The sequence below is a fragment of the Diabrotica virgifera genome, chromosome 1 (assembly GCF_917563875.1).
Source record: "Diabrotica virgifera virgifera chromosome 1, PGI_DIABVI_V3a".
Lineage (NCBI taxonomy): Eukaryota > Metazoa > Arthropoda > Insecta > Coleoptera > Chrysomelidae > Diabrotica > Diabrotica virgifera.
The window spans coordinates 127727025-127745080 of NC_065443.1; the positions used below are offsets into that span (position 1 = coordinate 127727025).

The window sequence follows — 18056 nt, forward strand, 5'->3', positions numbered from 1 at the left end:
ATGCTCGCCATTTTTGTAAAAGGCAAAATCTGAGATGGCCTCATATCTAAATTTGAACCTTAATATGTGTAGTATATGTTGTCCAAATTATATACTTCTATCATTAAATGCACAATTGTTTCACATATCGGCTGCACTACAAAATCCATCTAGGAATGAGGATAGAAATCGGAGGTAGTATCTTATTTTTGCTCTCATTAGCTGGCGTAAAGAGTGGAACCAAATTAGAATAAAAAATCTTAATAGATCATAAGAAATAATAATACATTTGTTAATTTTTTATTTAAAAAGTATATAAATTTTTACACAAAAACAATTCGAATAATTTATAATTTTTCATCCGGTTCCAGTTTTACCAACTTTTCCGAAACTTTCCATATCTTCTTACAGAATACTTTGTCATGTGACCCCCGAGGTTTAAGACTTGGAAAGAACACACCAATGAACTCTCCAGTAACATTTTGATATTCTTCTGAAACTACGATGTTCACTGCAGTTTGACTGGCATCTTTGGGAGTCTGAAATAATTAAAAGTGTAAATATATAATTCAGGGATTAATTTAAGAGGGTGATTCGTTACCAAAAAGGAAATCGTTCACCGTGAATTGTTGGGCAATTCCAGAATTCCAGCGGAGTGGTTATTTACCCTTCCGCAACTAACATAGGTTTTCTGAACATTAAAGCTAACATCCGTCTCAGAGATCGACATTAAAAAAATGTTTCCATTTACACACTTTCAAGTGTAGGGTTGTGTTTACTCATTGAAGGAGTGAATTTAAACAAGATTGTTACCTTTTTTAATTTAATGAGCCTCTTAAACATTAGCAAAATACCAAAGAAAATAAAGACAATTATAGATACATCTCATTTGTGAAAAACAAGCTCAATTTTTCTACTGCCGTTTTTTGTAACTAGCTTCACCTTTTACTTCTGGTAATTGGGTTACTTCCCCTCTGAAATAATATTGGGAAATTTTGGAAGCGAAGGCAGAAATAATAGAGGCAAACAACTGTTAACTTTTCTTCTGGAAAACAATCTCTATCAAATGAACAGTTTTAAAAAAAACACAGAAGATGGACCTGAGAAAGTCCTGATGGAAAAACAAGGAAAAAAATCAATTATTTCTTAACAAACAAAAATGAATTATTTAAAGGCGTAAATGTGTTAAACCAGTTCAGTATAAGCAGTAAGAGCTAAAATAATGATATCAATCGAAAAGAAAAGACTCAAAATGATAAATAAGAAACACGCAAAAGAATGGGCAAAACCAAGTAACATTCAGGAGTTCGAAAAATATATTAATGATACATTGAAAGATACAACAACAACAGACATTAATATATTGAACAAACATATAATCACCACAGTACAACAGGCTCAAACTAAGTCAACCTACTAAAACTCTTATAAAACTAAGACAACATATGAAAGAAGATAACAGTTCCAGCAAAGAAGCGCTAAATCAAATAAATAAGATGATCACAAAGGCAATAAGAAAATCAGAAACTACAATGTAGGAAAAGAAATTACAAACAGAGATGAAATATTAACAATAGTCGAAGAGTTCTACACAGAGTTATACAAATCAAGAAAAAAAGATGATAATACGCAACCTCATACCCGATATACCAAAATCGGAAATCAAAGAGGCTCTGAAGAAAATGAAAAATAATCGAACCCCAGGCGAAGATGGAATAGTATCAGAAGCACTAAAAATTGGAGGAAATAATATACTACTTTACAATATCTGCGTTCACAACGCAAATATTCCAACAGACTGGAACAACGCTACTATGATTCTATTACACAAAGCAGGAGGCAAAGCCAATTTAGAGAATTACAGACCGATTAGCCTTCTCAGCCATTTATATAAGTTATTTACGCGACTCATAGTTAAGAGAATGGAAAGAAATTTAGAGACTTATCAACCAAGAGAACGGGCAGGATTCCGAAAAAATTACGGAACAAATGACTATCTACAAAGTATAAAAACCCTAATAGAGAAAGTAGTGGAATACAATAAACCTCTAGTTCTAGTTTTTATCGATTTTCATAAAGCCTGTGACACAGTTGAGCTTTTGCAAAATACTACAGGCGCTTAAAGAATGCAGGATAGACTATAGGTATACAAAATTATTACACAAAATATACTTACAGGTAACAACCACTGTCAAATTACATACTAACAGTAATCGCATAAAAATAGAACGGAGGGGTTAGACAAGGAGACCAAATGTCACCTAAACTTTTTAATAAGGTCTTAGAACATGCTTTCAAGAGTTTGGATTGGATTACAAAGGGAATAAAAATAGATCGAGAATACCTAAACAACTTACGTTTCGCCGATGATATAGTCATAGTAGCTGAGGATCTAGGTATGGCAAGAGAGATGGTACAAGAACTCGTTGTGGCTACAGAAAATGTAGGTTTAAATATAAACATATTGAAAACAAAAATAATGACAAATTTGGTACCCAACCAGAACATCGGTATTGGTGGGAAGGAAATAGAACTCGTAGATAGATATAAATACCTGGGACATGAAATTACGATTGGCAGGGATAATCAGACTATGAACTGAAGAGAAGAATTGGTTTTGGGTGGGCAGCATGTGAAAAACCGAGAGAAGCTTCTAAAAGTGAGTTGCCCACATGCCTAAAGAGAAAGGTATTTGATGAGTGCGTCCTCCCAGTCTTGACGTACGGATCAGAAACACTTACTTTAACTAAAGCCTCGGCTACCAAACTAAGAGTCACGCAGAGAAGAATGGAGCGGTCAATGTTAGGAATAACTCAGGAGAAGAACAAAGGTGACTGACGTCATCGAGAGGATACCAGGTTGAAGTGGAGATGGGCAGGACACATAGCCAGAATGACAGATTGGCGATGGACGAAGAGGTTATTGGAATGGATGCCAAGAGGTACGGATCAGAAACACTTACTTTAACTAAAGCCTCGGCTACCAAACTAAGAGTCACGCAGAGAAGAATGGAGCGGTCAATGTTAGGAATAACTCAGGAGAAGAACAAAGGTGACTGACGTCATCGAGAGGATACCAGGTTGAAGTGGAGATGGGCAGGACACATAGCCAGAATGACAGATGGGCGATGGACGAAGAGGTTATTGGAATGGATGCCAAGAGAAGACAAGAGAAGCGTGCGTCGGTCGACCGCCTACAAGATGGACTGACGACTTAAGAAAGGTAAATAAAAACTGGATGAGAGCGGCGCAGGATAGATGGGGTTGGAAACGAGGATAGGAGGCTTATGTTCAGCAGTGGACTTTTGAGGCTGGATGATGATGAATTGGGTTGCTAAATTATCAGCACTTGTTCGCATGTTGTTTCGTTAGTATAAATATGTTTTTCATCGAATAAGTTACGTCCAACATCGTTCTCTGAGAAAATTTTTTATATAAAATTGGCGATAATTGCATAATCACTTCTTGACACTAAAGACTCAAACTTCAACACTAAAAAAAAAACAGGCAGCTTAATCAGGCAGCTACTGATGGCGGCGAAGATACATAACAAACAATTTGGATATAATCGTAAAAACTCTAAGTGTTCGGTCTCACAGACCCGATGTTAGTCACGGAAGATTAATATTGTATTGCGAATTAAACACCGAATAAATGCCCAATCGGCAAGATTGTTATTTGAAACATGCGTATAGTTTTTGCAACAGTGCAAAAGCAAGGTGTTTAACTTACCGTTATTATTATAAGCTTAGCTATTAAATTTTTGTATGAATTATTAAAAATATATTTTTAGATTCTGAAGCAGAAGAACAAGCAGGATTTTGTAGAAGAAGAAGACCTATAGATTGTTTGGTAACACTTGCCTTTAAATTATATTGTCTCCAAATTGTTTATTACTTTTTGATTGTGTTTCATCACGACCTTATTCAGGTTTAACATTTGTAAATATTGAATTATGAGTTGCAATGTGCCCCGATTTTTCTTCGTGATTTTATCTTCTACTCTTTCAAATCCTTTCATATATGCTTTTTTAATTTTCCTTTCAGGTTTTCTTTCCAAGCACCTATAGTCTCACATATCGTCAAAATAATCGCCTTTAGATCTTCTCTCAGACCCTGTCATGTTAGTACTTGCATCAGTACCTATCTGGATAGATATCTCATTTCAACCAACGCTTAACTTGGCAGACAAAACCTTTATCAATTTTAATAATTCTCCATCTTCGCTGTTTAGCTTCTGATTACTAGTATAACACTTTTTCCGATATAAAATATTTCGCAACTTCATTAAAGTTTCACTAATAATAATAATTAGTGTTTTGTATAAATTGGTTTTTGAGTCGATGGAAAAAACCCGGTTTTTTTTCAAAAAAGCCGGTTCGAATCGGAAAAATTCATGTTTTCTATTTATTTAACGTAATATACCTAACTATTTTGATTGGGAAATAAGTCACAATTAAATTGAAAAACTACTTTTATTAACGTTTCGACGCCCAAATCGGATGTCGTTGTCAAAATACAAATATGGCTGATTTTTAAAATCCAGTAATATTTTGTATTTTGACAACGACATCCGATTTGGGCGTCGAAACGTTAATAAAATTAGTTTTTTAATTTAATTGTGGCTTATTTCCCAATCAAAATAGTTAATTATAAAAATGCCATAAAGAATTAATAGCTTCAGAACAACGTGATATACTTATAATGTTTTCATTAAAAAGTTAAGCATGTGGTGAGTTTAAAAAAGAAAACGGGTTCCTTTTGCAGTATTTCGCAAAAAGCGACAATAAACATATGGCAAGAATTGTGCGTCCCTAAAGATGCCAAATCCAACTAGGTTTGCGGGTGATGCAATTCTATTTAATAGTTTAAAAAACAACAAAGCTGCCTTGCAAGAAACTGCAATTTCAGAAATAGTAAAAATAGAAGAATCTATGAGCGCTGATATCCTTGATGATAGTTTCTGGTAAGATGTGACCACTGTTGAAATATTATTAAAACCTATTGCCAGGAGTATCAAAATCTTAGAAGGAGATTCTGGTCCCAAGAGTTGAGATGAAAAACATTTAATTAAAACACTCTCTAAAACTTCATTCCCCAGTCCTATGTATGTGTTATAAAATACTTGGGCATCCATAAAGCTGCATATTTAGTGGATCCCCAATTTAGGAGAAGGCGTTTCCGACGAGGAGAGTTTACATTGTATGAAAGTTTTTCAGCAAATGGCAATTCATTTCAATCTACAGGCAAGTGTAATTGTTACTAATGCAGCAATTTATAAATCTAAAACAGGATTTTTCTCAAGATCTCTTTTATGGGAAATTGCAGAAAAAATAGACTTCCAACCATTAGTGTGGTGGAAAGGTCTTTGAACTAATCAGCCCTTGCAACCTGTTGCAGTACGTTTGCTTCAGTTGGTACCAACTTCTTCTGGATGTGAAAGAAACTGGTCATCATTTGAGCACATACATTCAAAAAAGAGGAACAGACTTACAAATCCCCGAGTTGAAAAACTTGTTGCGATTCGCAGTAACATGTATATTTCGGATGAAAACGTTGCAGGAAAAAAGAAAAAAAATGACACTGGAGATTGCGAATATGTATGTACTACATAAATATAAAAGCCACATCACTCGAAGTGGAATTTGGTGAAGGTGAAGACTTATTATAAATATGCAATTAATGGTCATGAAGAGAATGAGACTTCTGACGATGGCGATGAAGAATCTGAAAGTACAAATTCTGATATAGAGAAAAATTTAGATTAAAAATGATTGATTTAGAAAAAGTATATTATTTTGTTTTTTAGTTAATGCAATATTGGTTTTATTTTGTTTTAATGAAAATAATATATTAATTTCGTTTTGTTTATATGAATATTGATAATTTTATTTTATATTATATATTATTATATAGTGAATATATAGGGTGTAACAAAAATACAGGTCATCAATTTAATCACATATTCTGGAACCAAAAATAGTTCGATTGAACCTAACTTACCTTAGTACAAATGTGCACACAAAAAAAGTTACAGCCCTTTGAAGTTACAAAATTAAAATTGAATTTTTCCAATATATGGAAAACTATTAGAGATTTTTTATTGAAAGTGGACATGAGGCATTAATATGGCAGTAGTATCTTAAGAAAAAATTATAGTGAAATTTGGACACCCCATAAAAATTTTATGGGGGTTTTGTTCCTTTAAACCTCCCCAAACTTTTGTGCACGTTCCAATTTAATTATTATTGCAGTGCCATTAGTTAAACACAATGTTTTAAAAACTTTTTTGCCTCTTAGTACTTTTTCGAAAAGTCAGTTTTTTTCGAGATATTTTGAATATTTGTCAAATCCACCACATATTTGTATATGATTACGATTATGGAGACTTGGTAATAATATGAAAATTTATTTATGATTTACATTTTTAGGTATATTTTAAACAATATTAAAAAGAAGCCACATCTCGATAAACGATGCCTTATCGAAAAAATACAAAGAGGCAAAAAAGTTTTAAAACACTGTGTTTAACTAATGATACCGCAGTAATAGGTTAATAGGAACGTACACAAATATTTGGGGGGTTTAAAAGAACAACACCCCCAAAAAATTTTTATGTAAACATATTAAAAAAGAAGCCGCAACTCGATAAAAACTGCCTTATCTAAAAAATATAAAGGGGCAGAAAAGTTTTAAAAATATTTAATTTAACTAATGGTACTACAATAATAATTTAATTGGAACGTACACAAAAGTTTGGGGGGTTTAAGGGAACAAAACTCCCATAAAATTTTTATTTGGTGCACAAATTTCACTATAATTTTTTTTAAGATGTTCGTGCCATAATAATGCCATATGTCCATTTTCAATAAAAAATCTCTAATAGTTTTCGATATATTCGAAAAAATCGATTTTCATTTTGTAACTTCAAAGGGCTGTAACTTTTTTTTTGTGCATATTTGTACTAAGGTAAGTTAGGTTCATTCGAACTATTTTTGGTCCCAGAATATGTGATTTAATTTATGACCTGTATTTTTGCTACACCCTGTATATTTTGTCATTGTTTAATTTTTACTTTATACATCACTCTTTCAAAAACAACCTTATTTCATTTGAAATCCGGTAATTAAATTCATTATTGAATTTTTCCACGTTTAGGTTTTTTTCCCAGACCTTCAGGAAAAAAACCGTTTTTTTTTTCGGACTGTTAAAGCACTACTAATAATAGACAAGGCTGTATCGTCGCTCCCGTTAGGTAAATTATTCCGATTCGACTTTTTTGCACAAACTTACTCAAAAAGTGGTCCTTATAACAAATCCACAAGGTGCCGTCCTTATAACAAATTATTTATACAATTGTTTTTAAACAAATTCAAAAAATCAATTTTTTCACTTCGCAAAAGACTTTTTTTAGATTCTTTGAGTCATTCTGGGCAAAAAAGGAGGTCCATGTCACCAGCCCCCCCTTTTTCAATTTGAGGGTTAAAAAAAGCTCATTCGTTTGTATTGCGTTAGTACTGGATTGTATCACCCTTCATTCGTTTGTACTGCCCCCACCCTTTTAAATCTGCCTGGAGGGGCTGGTGACATGCCATCCCCCCCTTTTTCGATTTGAGGGTCAGAAAAAGGTTCATTCGTTTGTATTGCGTTAGTACTGGATTGTATCATTCTTCATTCGTTTGTACTGCCCCCACCCTTTTAAATCTGCCTGGAGGGGCTGGTGACATGCCATCCCCCCTTTTTCGATCTGAAGGTCCGGGATGGGTATATTCGTTTGTACTGCGTTAGTATCGGATTGTATCGTCCTTATTTTGTTTGTACTGCCCCCACCCGTCTAGATTGGCCTGGGGGGGCCAGTGACATGCTACCCTCTACTCTGCACTTTTTGCCTTCTGAATGTCAAAAATAGGCTATTTCGTTTGTACTGCGTTAGTACTGGATGGTATCACTCTTCATTCGTTTGTACTGCCTCCACCCTTTTAAATCTGTCTGGAAGGGCTGGTGACATGCCATCCCCCCTTTTTCGATATGGTGGTCCGGGATGGGTATATTCGTTTGTACTGCGTTAGTATCGGATTGTATCGCCCTTATTTTGTTTGTACCGCCCCCACCCGTCTAGATTGGCCTGGGGGGCCAGTGACATGCTACCCTTCTACATTTAAAATAGGGGAGGATTAATGCTAGGAGTAAGGACACAAAATTAGCCAAAACTATTATAGTAACACCGCGGGTGTAAAATTTGGTAAATTCGTCAAAAATGTAACGAATTACATTTTGAAACTGAAAAACAGGCTTGCAAGACACTCTCCATGGGGAATGGAAAGTTATACCCTCAGATGGATCGCGGAGTAGTTCTACGCTACCGATTTGAAAAATGATACATGTATTTGTTGGAGATATTTTGAACACCATTTTCGATCAGAAATCAGAGGAGCGACCTTGCCTTTTCCTACTAGGAAGAAATTTATCCATCCCCTCAATAAATTTTACAGTTTTACACGCTATCGATATGAAAATCAAAGATCTCAAGCCGCGCATTCCGAAATGCACTCTTCGTTGTACAATTTCAACCTCTCTGTTGAAAACTTTTCAATCGTTTTTAAAACCATTCATTTTGGAACAAAGTCGTAGGGAAATAAAATAAAGATAATTGAATTTTTTATGATATACGACTATAAAATACACTTAATAGATTTTGCATAATAATTTTGCAATCTAAATTTTTTAAAAAAAGTTAAAATTTTTTATAAACTTTCTGAACAAAAAGTAGACCATTATTTATAAGTTTGCTAATTTTTTTACATATAAAGATAGGCCCTACCTATCTAATACACTTTACAGAACTTAAGTTGGTATATTTAATCGGCCTCAGCAATGTTTTAACGTTATACACAATTTTTTGGCTTATAAACAAATACAGTGAGGACGTTTGAGTTAATAAATATGAATAAATTCATTTTTCTGTTATTTATCAAATAAACATTTTTTTCTGTTTTAGGACAACAGTAAAATGTATGTCGAATTAACTAAATTAAATACTTTCTTCTGTTTGTCTCAATTAATTAAAAAAATAGTTGGGCACCCTGTATAAATAATTATGTAATAAATAGAGAATTGAATAATGTTTCAAATAAGCTAGCACGCGACCCACATTTTCGTTTAAAAAAAATCATCGATTACATCATCACACCCAGATGGATGACGTTAGTAGTATGATAGATATCCCAAAAATTATAATTTAAATATAAAAATCGACCTGTTTAGGGATTTATCTCCAGAGTTGCCCATTCTCGAGAAAATGAATTTATTCCAACTCAAACGTCCTCACTATATTTGTTTATAAGCAAAAAAATTGTTTATATCCTTAAAACAGTGCTGAGGCCGCTTAAATAATCCGATTTTAATTTTGTAAAGTGTATTGGATTGGTAAAGTACCTCTCGATATGTAAAAAAATTAGCAAACTTCTAACAGGTCTACTTTTTGTTCAGAAAGTTTTTAAAAAATTTTTTCTAAAAAAAATTAGATTGCAAAATTATTATGCAAAATCTATTATGTCGATTTGAATGAAATTTGGTGGACAGATTGAGTATGTTGTAAGAATTTTCTAAGTAAAATACGAAGGTTCTAAGTGCAACCAAAATGGTTGAGAAACATTGAATAAAAAGAGGCTTATTTTGCCCTCTTATTTTGTATTTATTGCTATCTTGCAGAAAGGATAATCATTTAAGATATTTTATACCAGTCGTGTCGTATATCATACAAAATTCAATTTTCTTTATTTTATTTCACTATGACTTTGTTCCAAAATGAATCGTTTTTAAGTTACAAGCAATGAAAGTTGAAAAAATCGATGTTTTTCGAAATTTTTAAATATTTAAATTTTTTTAATAATGTTCCAAACATATTTGAGAAGGAGCATAAGTCAATTATAATTACTGAAGTTGTCACCTAATTTTATCTGCAAAAATCGGAATGCCACCTCTCACATCCACCTCAAAACAGATCCGCCCTGGTCTATACAGCGATAATTCCATAGTAGAAATCGAAAATTGCAATGTCATTGTTTATTTAATAGGTCAGTTTGGCATTTAATATACTTGCAAATATTTTTCTATAAAAATGTCTCGTTTTGGCACTGAATCTGTAGAGTCAATTAACACGTTGACGGACAGTGCGTCAAATGTATAAGCAAGTTTTTGACACTATATTTATTTTACAAATAATGAAATACGGAAATTCTGAATCTTATTGCAGTCATAAATGAACAATTAGACAAGGCGAAAACGGCGGGTTCGAAGGGAAAAATATTCCCATGAGATTTTTTTGCATAATCACATTCGTGAGATATCCCAGAATAAGGTTCAAGAAGTCGCCCACGGCTTTTGGGCCAATTTTTTTTTAACAATTTTTTTTTTCAAATTGTAAGAATCAATATTTTTAGCCCGAACAATTTTTTCTTTAATTTTTTGGACCATTCTGGACAAAAAAGGTCTCTTATAATTTTTCTCTAAAGTTGATCGTTTTCGACTTATAAGCAATTTAAAATTGAAAAAAACGAAAAATGGCGATTTTCAAGGCTTAATAACTCGGTTAAAAGTTATTATTATGAAAGTCAATATATGACTAAATCAAAGTTTAAAGCCCCCCTACAAGATCCTGAAGAAATTTTTGTCATTATTTTATTACTAAGCTGTTATTTTTAAGTAATAATAATAAGCGCCATGCACGTGTGCGGCCGCTGTAAATTCTGAGTGCGAGAGAGAAGCCATTCCAGCAGTCCAATTGTGCATCTTACTCGCACTCACATTTACAGCAGCGTCAATACGATCTAACCGCTCAATGATATTAATTAAAAATAACAGCTTAGTAGTAAATTAATGACACAGATTTCTTCAGGATCATGTAGCGGCGACTTTAAACTTTGATTTAGTCACTTTCTGACTTTCATAATAATAATTTTTAACCGAGTTATTAAGTCTTAAAAATGGCCATTTTCCCTTTTTTCAAATTTTAAATTGCTTATAACTCGAAAAAGACCAACTTTAGAGAAAAATTTTAAGTGACTTTTTTGTCCAGAATGTTCCAAAAAACTTAAAAAAAATTAGTTCGGTCCAAAAATATTGATTTTTGCAATTTGATTAAAAAAAAATTGTTAAAAAAAATTGGCCCACTTTTCACGTTGGCGACTTCTTGAACCTTATTCTGGGATGTCTCACTAATGTGATTATGCAAAAATATCTCATGGGAATATTTTTCCCAACGAACCCGCCGTTTCCGCCTTGTCTAAATACAAACCTTTCTAGAAAACAAATTACCATAACATAGCAGCTGCAATTATTGTTATCTGGTCTCTGACATTAGATGGTAAGAAAGATATTGATTGTGGGAATTTTTCATTTAATGTTCCAAATACTTTTAATAATTTTCGATTCCAATGAATTCTGCCGTATGTATGTTTCAGTTAATCAGTTATCCAGAGAGGTTGAAATTGTACAACGAAGAGTGCATTTCGGAATGCGCCGCATAAGATCTTTGATTTTCATATCGATAGCGTCTGAAACTGTAAAATTTATTGAGGGGATGGATAAATTTCTTCCTAGTAGGAAAAGACAAGGTCGCTGCTCTGATTTCTGATTGAAAATGGTGTTCAAAATATCTCCAACAAATACATGTACCATTTTTCAAATCGCTACTACTCCGAGATCCATCTGAGGGGGTAAATTTCCATTCCCCATGGAGAGTGGAGAGTGGCTTGCAAGCCTGTTTTTCAGTTTCAAAATTTAATTCGTTTCATTTTTGACGAATTTACCAAATTTTACACCCACGGTGTTACTATGTGCAAGGTTTGGCTGATTTTGTGTCCTTACTCCTAGCACTAATCCTTCTCTGTTTTAAATGTAGAAGGGTAGGGGTAGTACAAACAAAATAAGGGGGGTACAATCCAGTACTAACGCAGTTCAAACGAAATAGCCTATTTTTGACATTCAGATGGCAAAGAATGCATAGTACAGGGGTAGCATGTCACTGGCCCCCCAGGCCAATCTAGACGGGTGGGGGCGGTACAAACAAAATAAGGGCGATACAATCCGATACTAACGTAGTACAAACGAACATACCCATCCCGGACTCCCATATCGAAAAAGGGGGGATGACATGTCACAAGCCCCTCCAGGCAGATTTAAAAGGGTGGAGGCAGTACAAACGAATGAAGGGTGATACAATCCAGTACTAACGCAGTACAAACGAAATAGCCTATTTTCGACATTCAGAAGGCAAAAAGTGCAGAGTAGAGGGTAGCATGTCACTGGCCCCCCCAGGCCAATCTAGACGGGTGGGGGCAGTACAAACAAAATAAGGACGATACAATCCGATACTAACGCAGTACAAACGAATATACCCATCCCGGACCCCCAGATCGAAAAAGGGGGGATGGCATGTCACCAGCCCCTCCAGGCAGATTTAAAAGGGTGGGGGCAGTACAAACGAATGAAGGGTGATACAATCCAGTACTAACGCAATACAAACGAATGAGCTTTTTTTTGACCCACAAATCGAAAAAGGGGGGATGGCATGTCACCAGCCCCTCCAGGCAGATTTAAAAGGGTGGGGGCAGTACAAACGAATGAAGGGTGATACAATCCCGTACTAACGCAATACAAACGAATGAGCTTTTTTTGACCCTCAAATCGAAAAAGGGGGGGCTGGTGACACGGACCTCAAAAAAGGTCTCTTGTGATTTTTTTTCAAAATTGATTGTTGTCCTGTTATATGCGATTTAAAATTTGAAAAACGCGAAAATAACCGTTTTCAAGGCTTAATAACTCGGTTAAAAATAATTATTATGAAAGTCAGAAACTGACCAAATCAAAGTTTAAAGCCCCCCTTATATGAGCCTGAAGAAATTTGTGTCATTATTTTATTACTAAGCTGTTATTTTTAATTAATATCAATGAGCGCTGAGAGCGTATTGAGGCGGCCGTCAATGTGAGTGTAAGTAGGATTCACCATTGGACTGCCGGAATGGTGCATCTCTTCCGCACTCACCACTGACGTCCGCCTTAATACGCGCATAGCGTTGACTGTTAATTATTAAAAATAACACCTTAGTAATTAAATAATGACAAAAATTTCTTCAGTAATTTGTAGGGGTGCTTCAAACTTTAATTTAGTCACTTTCTGACTTTCATAATAATAATTTTTAACCGAGTTATTAAGTTTTGAAAATTGCCATTTTCGCGGTTTTTAAATTTGGCCATTAACTCGCATATAACTCGACAACTATCAATTTTAGAGAAAAATCACGAGAGACCTTTTTCGCTCACAATGACCCAAAAAATCTAAAAAAAATTTGTCTGAAGCGAAAATATTGATTTTTTAAATTTGTTTAAAAAAAAATTGTTAAACAATTTTCCGACCGCGACACCTACCGGCACCCTGTGGATTTGTTATAAGGACCTCTTTTTGAGTAAGTTTGTGCAAAATAACGGATCGGAATAATTTACCTAACGGGGGGCGACGATACATCCTGGTATATAATGACCTTTTCCTTTTTTTAATTATCAATTATTACTATATATCATCAATATATCACTATCAATTAGCAAACTTATTTATATGTAGTTTATGAAAATAGCTATTTAACGATCGCGGAAATTTTCTATTGTCTTTGTCCTTGCCGCTACAAATTAATAAACAGGTTTTTAATAACAATAATTGCAGTCTATCAATGTAACTTTGCACAATTTTCGCAAAATTATATATAACAGGGGTGGCCAAAGAGAGGCCCGCGGGCCGCATGCAGCTTTTTAGACATTTTTTTGCGGCCCTTGAAAAAAATGTGGATTATTTTTTTTTAAGTTTTCTTTTCTACAACCGTGTTAAAAATACAATTTTTAGCACTCCATATGAGCGTTAAAAATGCTACTTTAAGGCACTAGTGCTTTAATAGTATATTAAGTATGGAGAACGGTAAGGGTTTTATACCGATCGAAGACAATTGTTTGGAGGAGGAGCGGAGCGATGACTCCAATTATTATTGTCTGAGATCGGTTACCCGTAACGTTCGACATGCTTATAACGTTTTTTGCACGATTGATACCATTATAAATTATAAAATTAAACATTTTCGTCATATTGATTAGTTTCGTTCATTTTATCAAGATAGATACTTTGGTTGTTAGGTAGTAACTAGGGTGCATAACAACAATGGAGAATTTAGTTTTTATTTAGTTGTCAATAATTTTAAGTACAATTTTGATTATTATAAATTAAAATATGAGCGAAAGTGAATTTGAAGAAATTGAACGGGCTTGGGAAGAAGGGTGTTCCGCAATTATTCCCGAAAAATCCAAAATCCGAGTGCGAAGGCAAGAATTTAAGAATCGAAGAAAAGACTCTATTGGCATATTTCGTTCAAAGACATATGCAGTTGAAAGCTCCTGGAAGCCTCTGGGCAGAATATTCAATGATTAAATCCACCGTTTATCTTTATGATGGCATTGATATTTCCAAGTTTTCAACTTTGATCGCGTATTTGAAGAGAAAAAATGTTGGATACTACTAATGTATGCGATTCTGCAGAAGTGAAACCACAGCCCAAACAAGTGGGATTTCATTAAATAAGTTAACAAATTGTACCATAAGTTTCAATATTAATAAATAATTCGTTAGTTTTCTTTATTCTTTCAAAAAATTAATTAAAATTAAGAGATTTTTTAACTCGACGGTAAGTGAATTACTTACCGTCGAGTTGGAGTACTTACCGTCGAGTTGGAGTACTTACCGTCGAGTTGGATTACTTACCGTCGAGTTGCTAGTAAATGTCACCTACTGACGTAAAATCTGTCACGGTAAACAGTCAAAAATGATCAATCGTGCAAACATTATTTTTAAGGCACTGCAGTTCGTATTGACCGTATAGACAATTTTGATGTAATGTCAAAAAAATATAAAAATGGAATGTCAGTCACGTTCAAGTAAAAGTTTTTGTAGATATTGTCCTGTAATTACGTTTGTAGAAAAAATATTGTATGATATGCGTGTTAAAAAGTACATTTTTAAGGCATTCATGTGAATTGCAGAACTCGCTATCGCTCATTCTGCAAACTTTCACATGCGTTCCTTAAACGTGTACTTTTAACACTTATATCATAAATAACTATTAAATCATTGCTAATATTAATATTTAAATATAGTTAATGCAGCTTATAATATAGCTATTAATCAACACTTTCGTAGCGGGTGATTTTTCCGCAAATTTTCATCATAACGCGGGCAATTATTTGGGTTTCCGGCACAGAGTTTTGTCGGATCCCTCTATGAAATCCATGAAATTCAACAAATTTAATGGAAACGATATTTTTGAAGTAGTCAGGAACTGTGTGGAAATTTTTAAATTACCCGAGCCAGCTAGTAAGTATAACAACTGACGGAGCGCCAAATTTAAGAGGAACAATAATAAATATGGTAATATGTATTGAAAACTTAAAAAAAATATTATTTTCCAGTTCAAATTGATTCCGTACCAGTCTACATTCAACTAGAAATATTGTAGATTAAATAACTATAGATTAATTTACATATTTTATCAATATTTTTGCATTTTAAAAATCTTTGCAAATGTCCGAAGGTACATATGTAGCTAAATTATTTATAGTGCGACTCACATTTGTGAACAAACATTTTGAATAATGAACATTAATAAAAATCCATTGAGGACCGGAATTGGTGATGACTTATTAGAAATGACAGTTAGAATAAATACTACAAAATTTCCACCTGAAATAGAAAGAATCAAGAACGAGGACATAAAACTACTAAACTAAAACTTTATAAAAGCCATTAAGAGCGCAGGCGCAAAATTTCGGACCTATGCTTTATAAATGCATTCATTTTTTTCGAATCCTGAGAAAACCAATTATTATTTTTGAAAAATTTAAACGTACAATGAAAGATTACATTATTACCGAGGGCTGAAAGTCCCTAAAATAAACAAAAAGTTTCTTTTGAATAAGATATTTAAAATTAAAAATCACACTAAATTTTCTCTTCTTTTTCACCCCTGTAACTTATTAAAATAAACATTATAGAAGTTTTTGGATACTTTCGGCCCTCGGTAATAATGTAATCTTTAGTTCTGCGTTTAAATCTTTTAAAAATACTTATTAGTTTGCTAAGGATTCGAAAAAAAAAATTAATGCATTTAAAAATAATTGGACCATAATTTTGCGCCTACGTTCTTAAGGTTCGTTTTTCGTATTTTAATAAATATTATTGTAAGTTTGTAAATAATAAATAATGTGTTTCATAAACCGTTTGTGTTCATGTGTTTGACCGGAGTAAGAGTACCTGAAAAACAATATGATTAATATCCCTACCTTCCACTCACTTTGCAGCAGCTTGAACGTAGTGAAAAACATTTAACAGCTGTTACCTTTTTTGTAAATTACTCCGCGATTCAAAAACTTTTCCGGTGTGCATCACTCTACAATTTAACAGACAAGAAAGAAATTGAAAATAAAATCTGTTAAAACTTTTTGTTTTTGACTGGTTTTTCTCTTTTATTAACTGGTTTTATTAAACCGCCAAAGGCGTTGGACATTAACTCAACTAAAACTCAAAAGCTACTTGACAGATTCACCTGAAATTTTTCATAGATTTTCTTTAGACATTTCGTGAGGTAACACTGTCGAGATATTTTTTGTTTTATGATTATTTGTTGTTTAATAATAATAAATATGTTGATTTTTAACCTTTACAAAAAATTTTGTTATTTTGGCGTCTGAGTGATATCAAAAACTCAAAACTCGTTAACACCAAAAAAAACTCGACAGCGTTATAAAACTCAGCTAATAATTCGAGAAACTCATAAGCTAATAAAATATTTTTGAATTTTTTGTTTCATATGATCCAATGACGAGTTCTGATATCTACTTAAAATCCATTTTTTTGAGGTGTCTTTAAAAATTTGCCGCCGTTGGCTTACTTTTCAATATTTGTTATTGAAAGTTCTTTTGAATATTCATTGAATTGTACTGATAGTGCAGTCACTGAAGGTTTTCACCTCCGATTTCGTTGAACCTCAATCGATTTTTATGAAAATTGGTGAGTAGTTAGAGAATACCTCAAGGAACAAAGGTGACATGATGCCAAATTGCGCGTTTACCCTGGGGGTGGATGCCACCCCTTCTCGGGGGTGAAAATTATTTCATTAAAAATAATTCCATAAATCGATAGAGGGACAAATTTTAAGCAAAATTTGTTATATAAAGTTATTAATATAAATCAATACTTTTTGAGTTATTAAAGATCAAAGATTTTATTTTTTCGTAAAAAAAATGCATGTTTTAAAGCTGTTTTTCACGTATAACTCAAAAACTGTAAGCTTTTACAAAAAAGTATTATTACTAAAATTAGAGATAATAAAAGGTTGAATACACTTCTTATTTAAAGAACTACAATAATGTTAATTCAAAGTAAGTTATGGGTAATTGAAAGTATATTTTTTTCGACGAGTACGCAAATCTAAGTATTCAAACTTAAATAACGGGAAAACGATGCATTTTATAAAATATACCTATTAAACACTTGACCAAGTACTTTAGAATACCTATCAAATGAGCTCCATAAGACGTTAATAGCATCAAAATTAAGCAAGTTATGATGAAAATAAGAGAACCCTTTGGATTTTTTTGGAAAAAGTGGAAAATAAAACATCGCCATTTCCACCAAAATTAAAATTTATAGAAATCCTTACAAGAGTTTCTTTATAATAGCATAAGTAATGATTTAAGCATATTTTTGAAAAAAAGATATAATTTAAAAAAATCAGAATTTTTCAGATTATCGTAATTTTCATATTCTTTTAATAATAACTCCAAAAATACTCAATATACGAAAAAATGATACATAATTAAATTTTAGTTTATTCTAAATCAAATATTTTACCTGTTTTACTATTTCTGTAGGGTACAAAATAACCGAGATAGAAACGTTTTAAGCTTAAATTTTGCCTGCGAGAACCATGTAACCGGGCAATTTAACCTTTTATTTTTAAAAAAGTAAGGGGTTAAAAAATTA

The 18056-nt window shown here is 33.0% G+C and overlaps 1 protein-coding gene across 1 annotated transcript in view; it reads right to left on the reverse strand.

The window, feature by feature from the left end:
• Positions 1-263: 263 nt before the first annotated feature.
• LOC114331314 (retinol dehydrogenase 13-like) overlaps positions 264-18056 on the reverse strand; it is a 45600-nt gene continuing 27807 nt past the window's right edge. The window contains exon 4 of the mRNA XM_028280843.2: positions 264-518. Coding sequence (XP_028136644.2) covers positions 327-518 — 192 coding nt within the window. The 3' untranslated portion in view covers positions 264-326. The remainder of the gene's footprint in view (positions 519-18056) is intronic.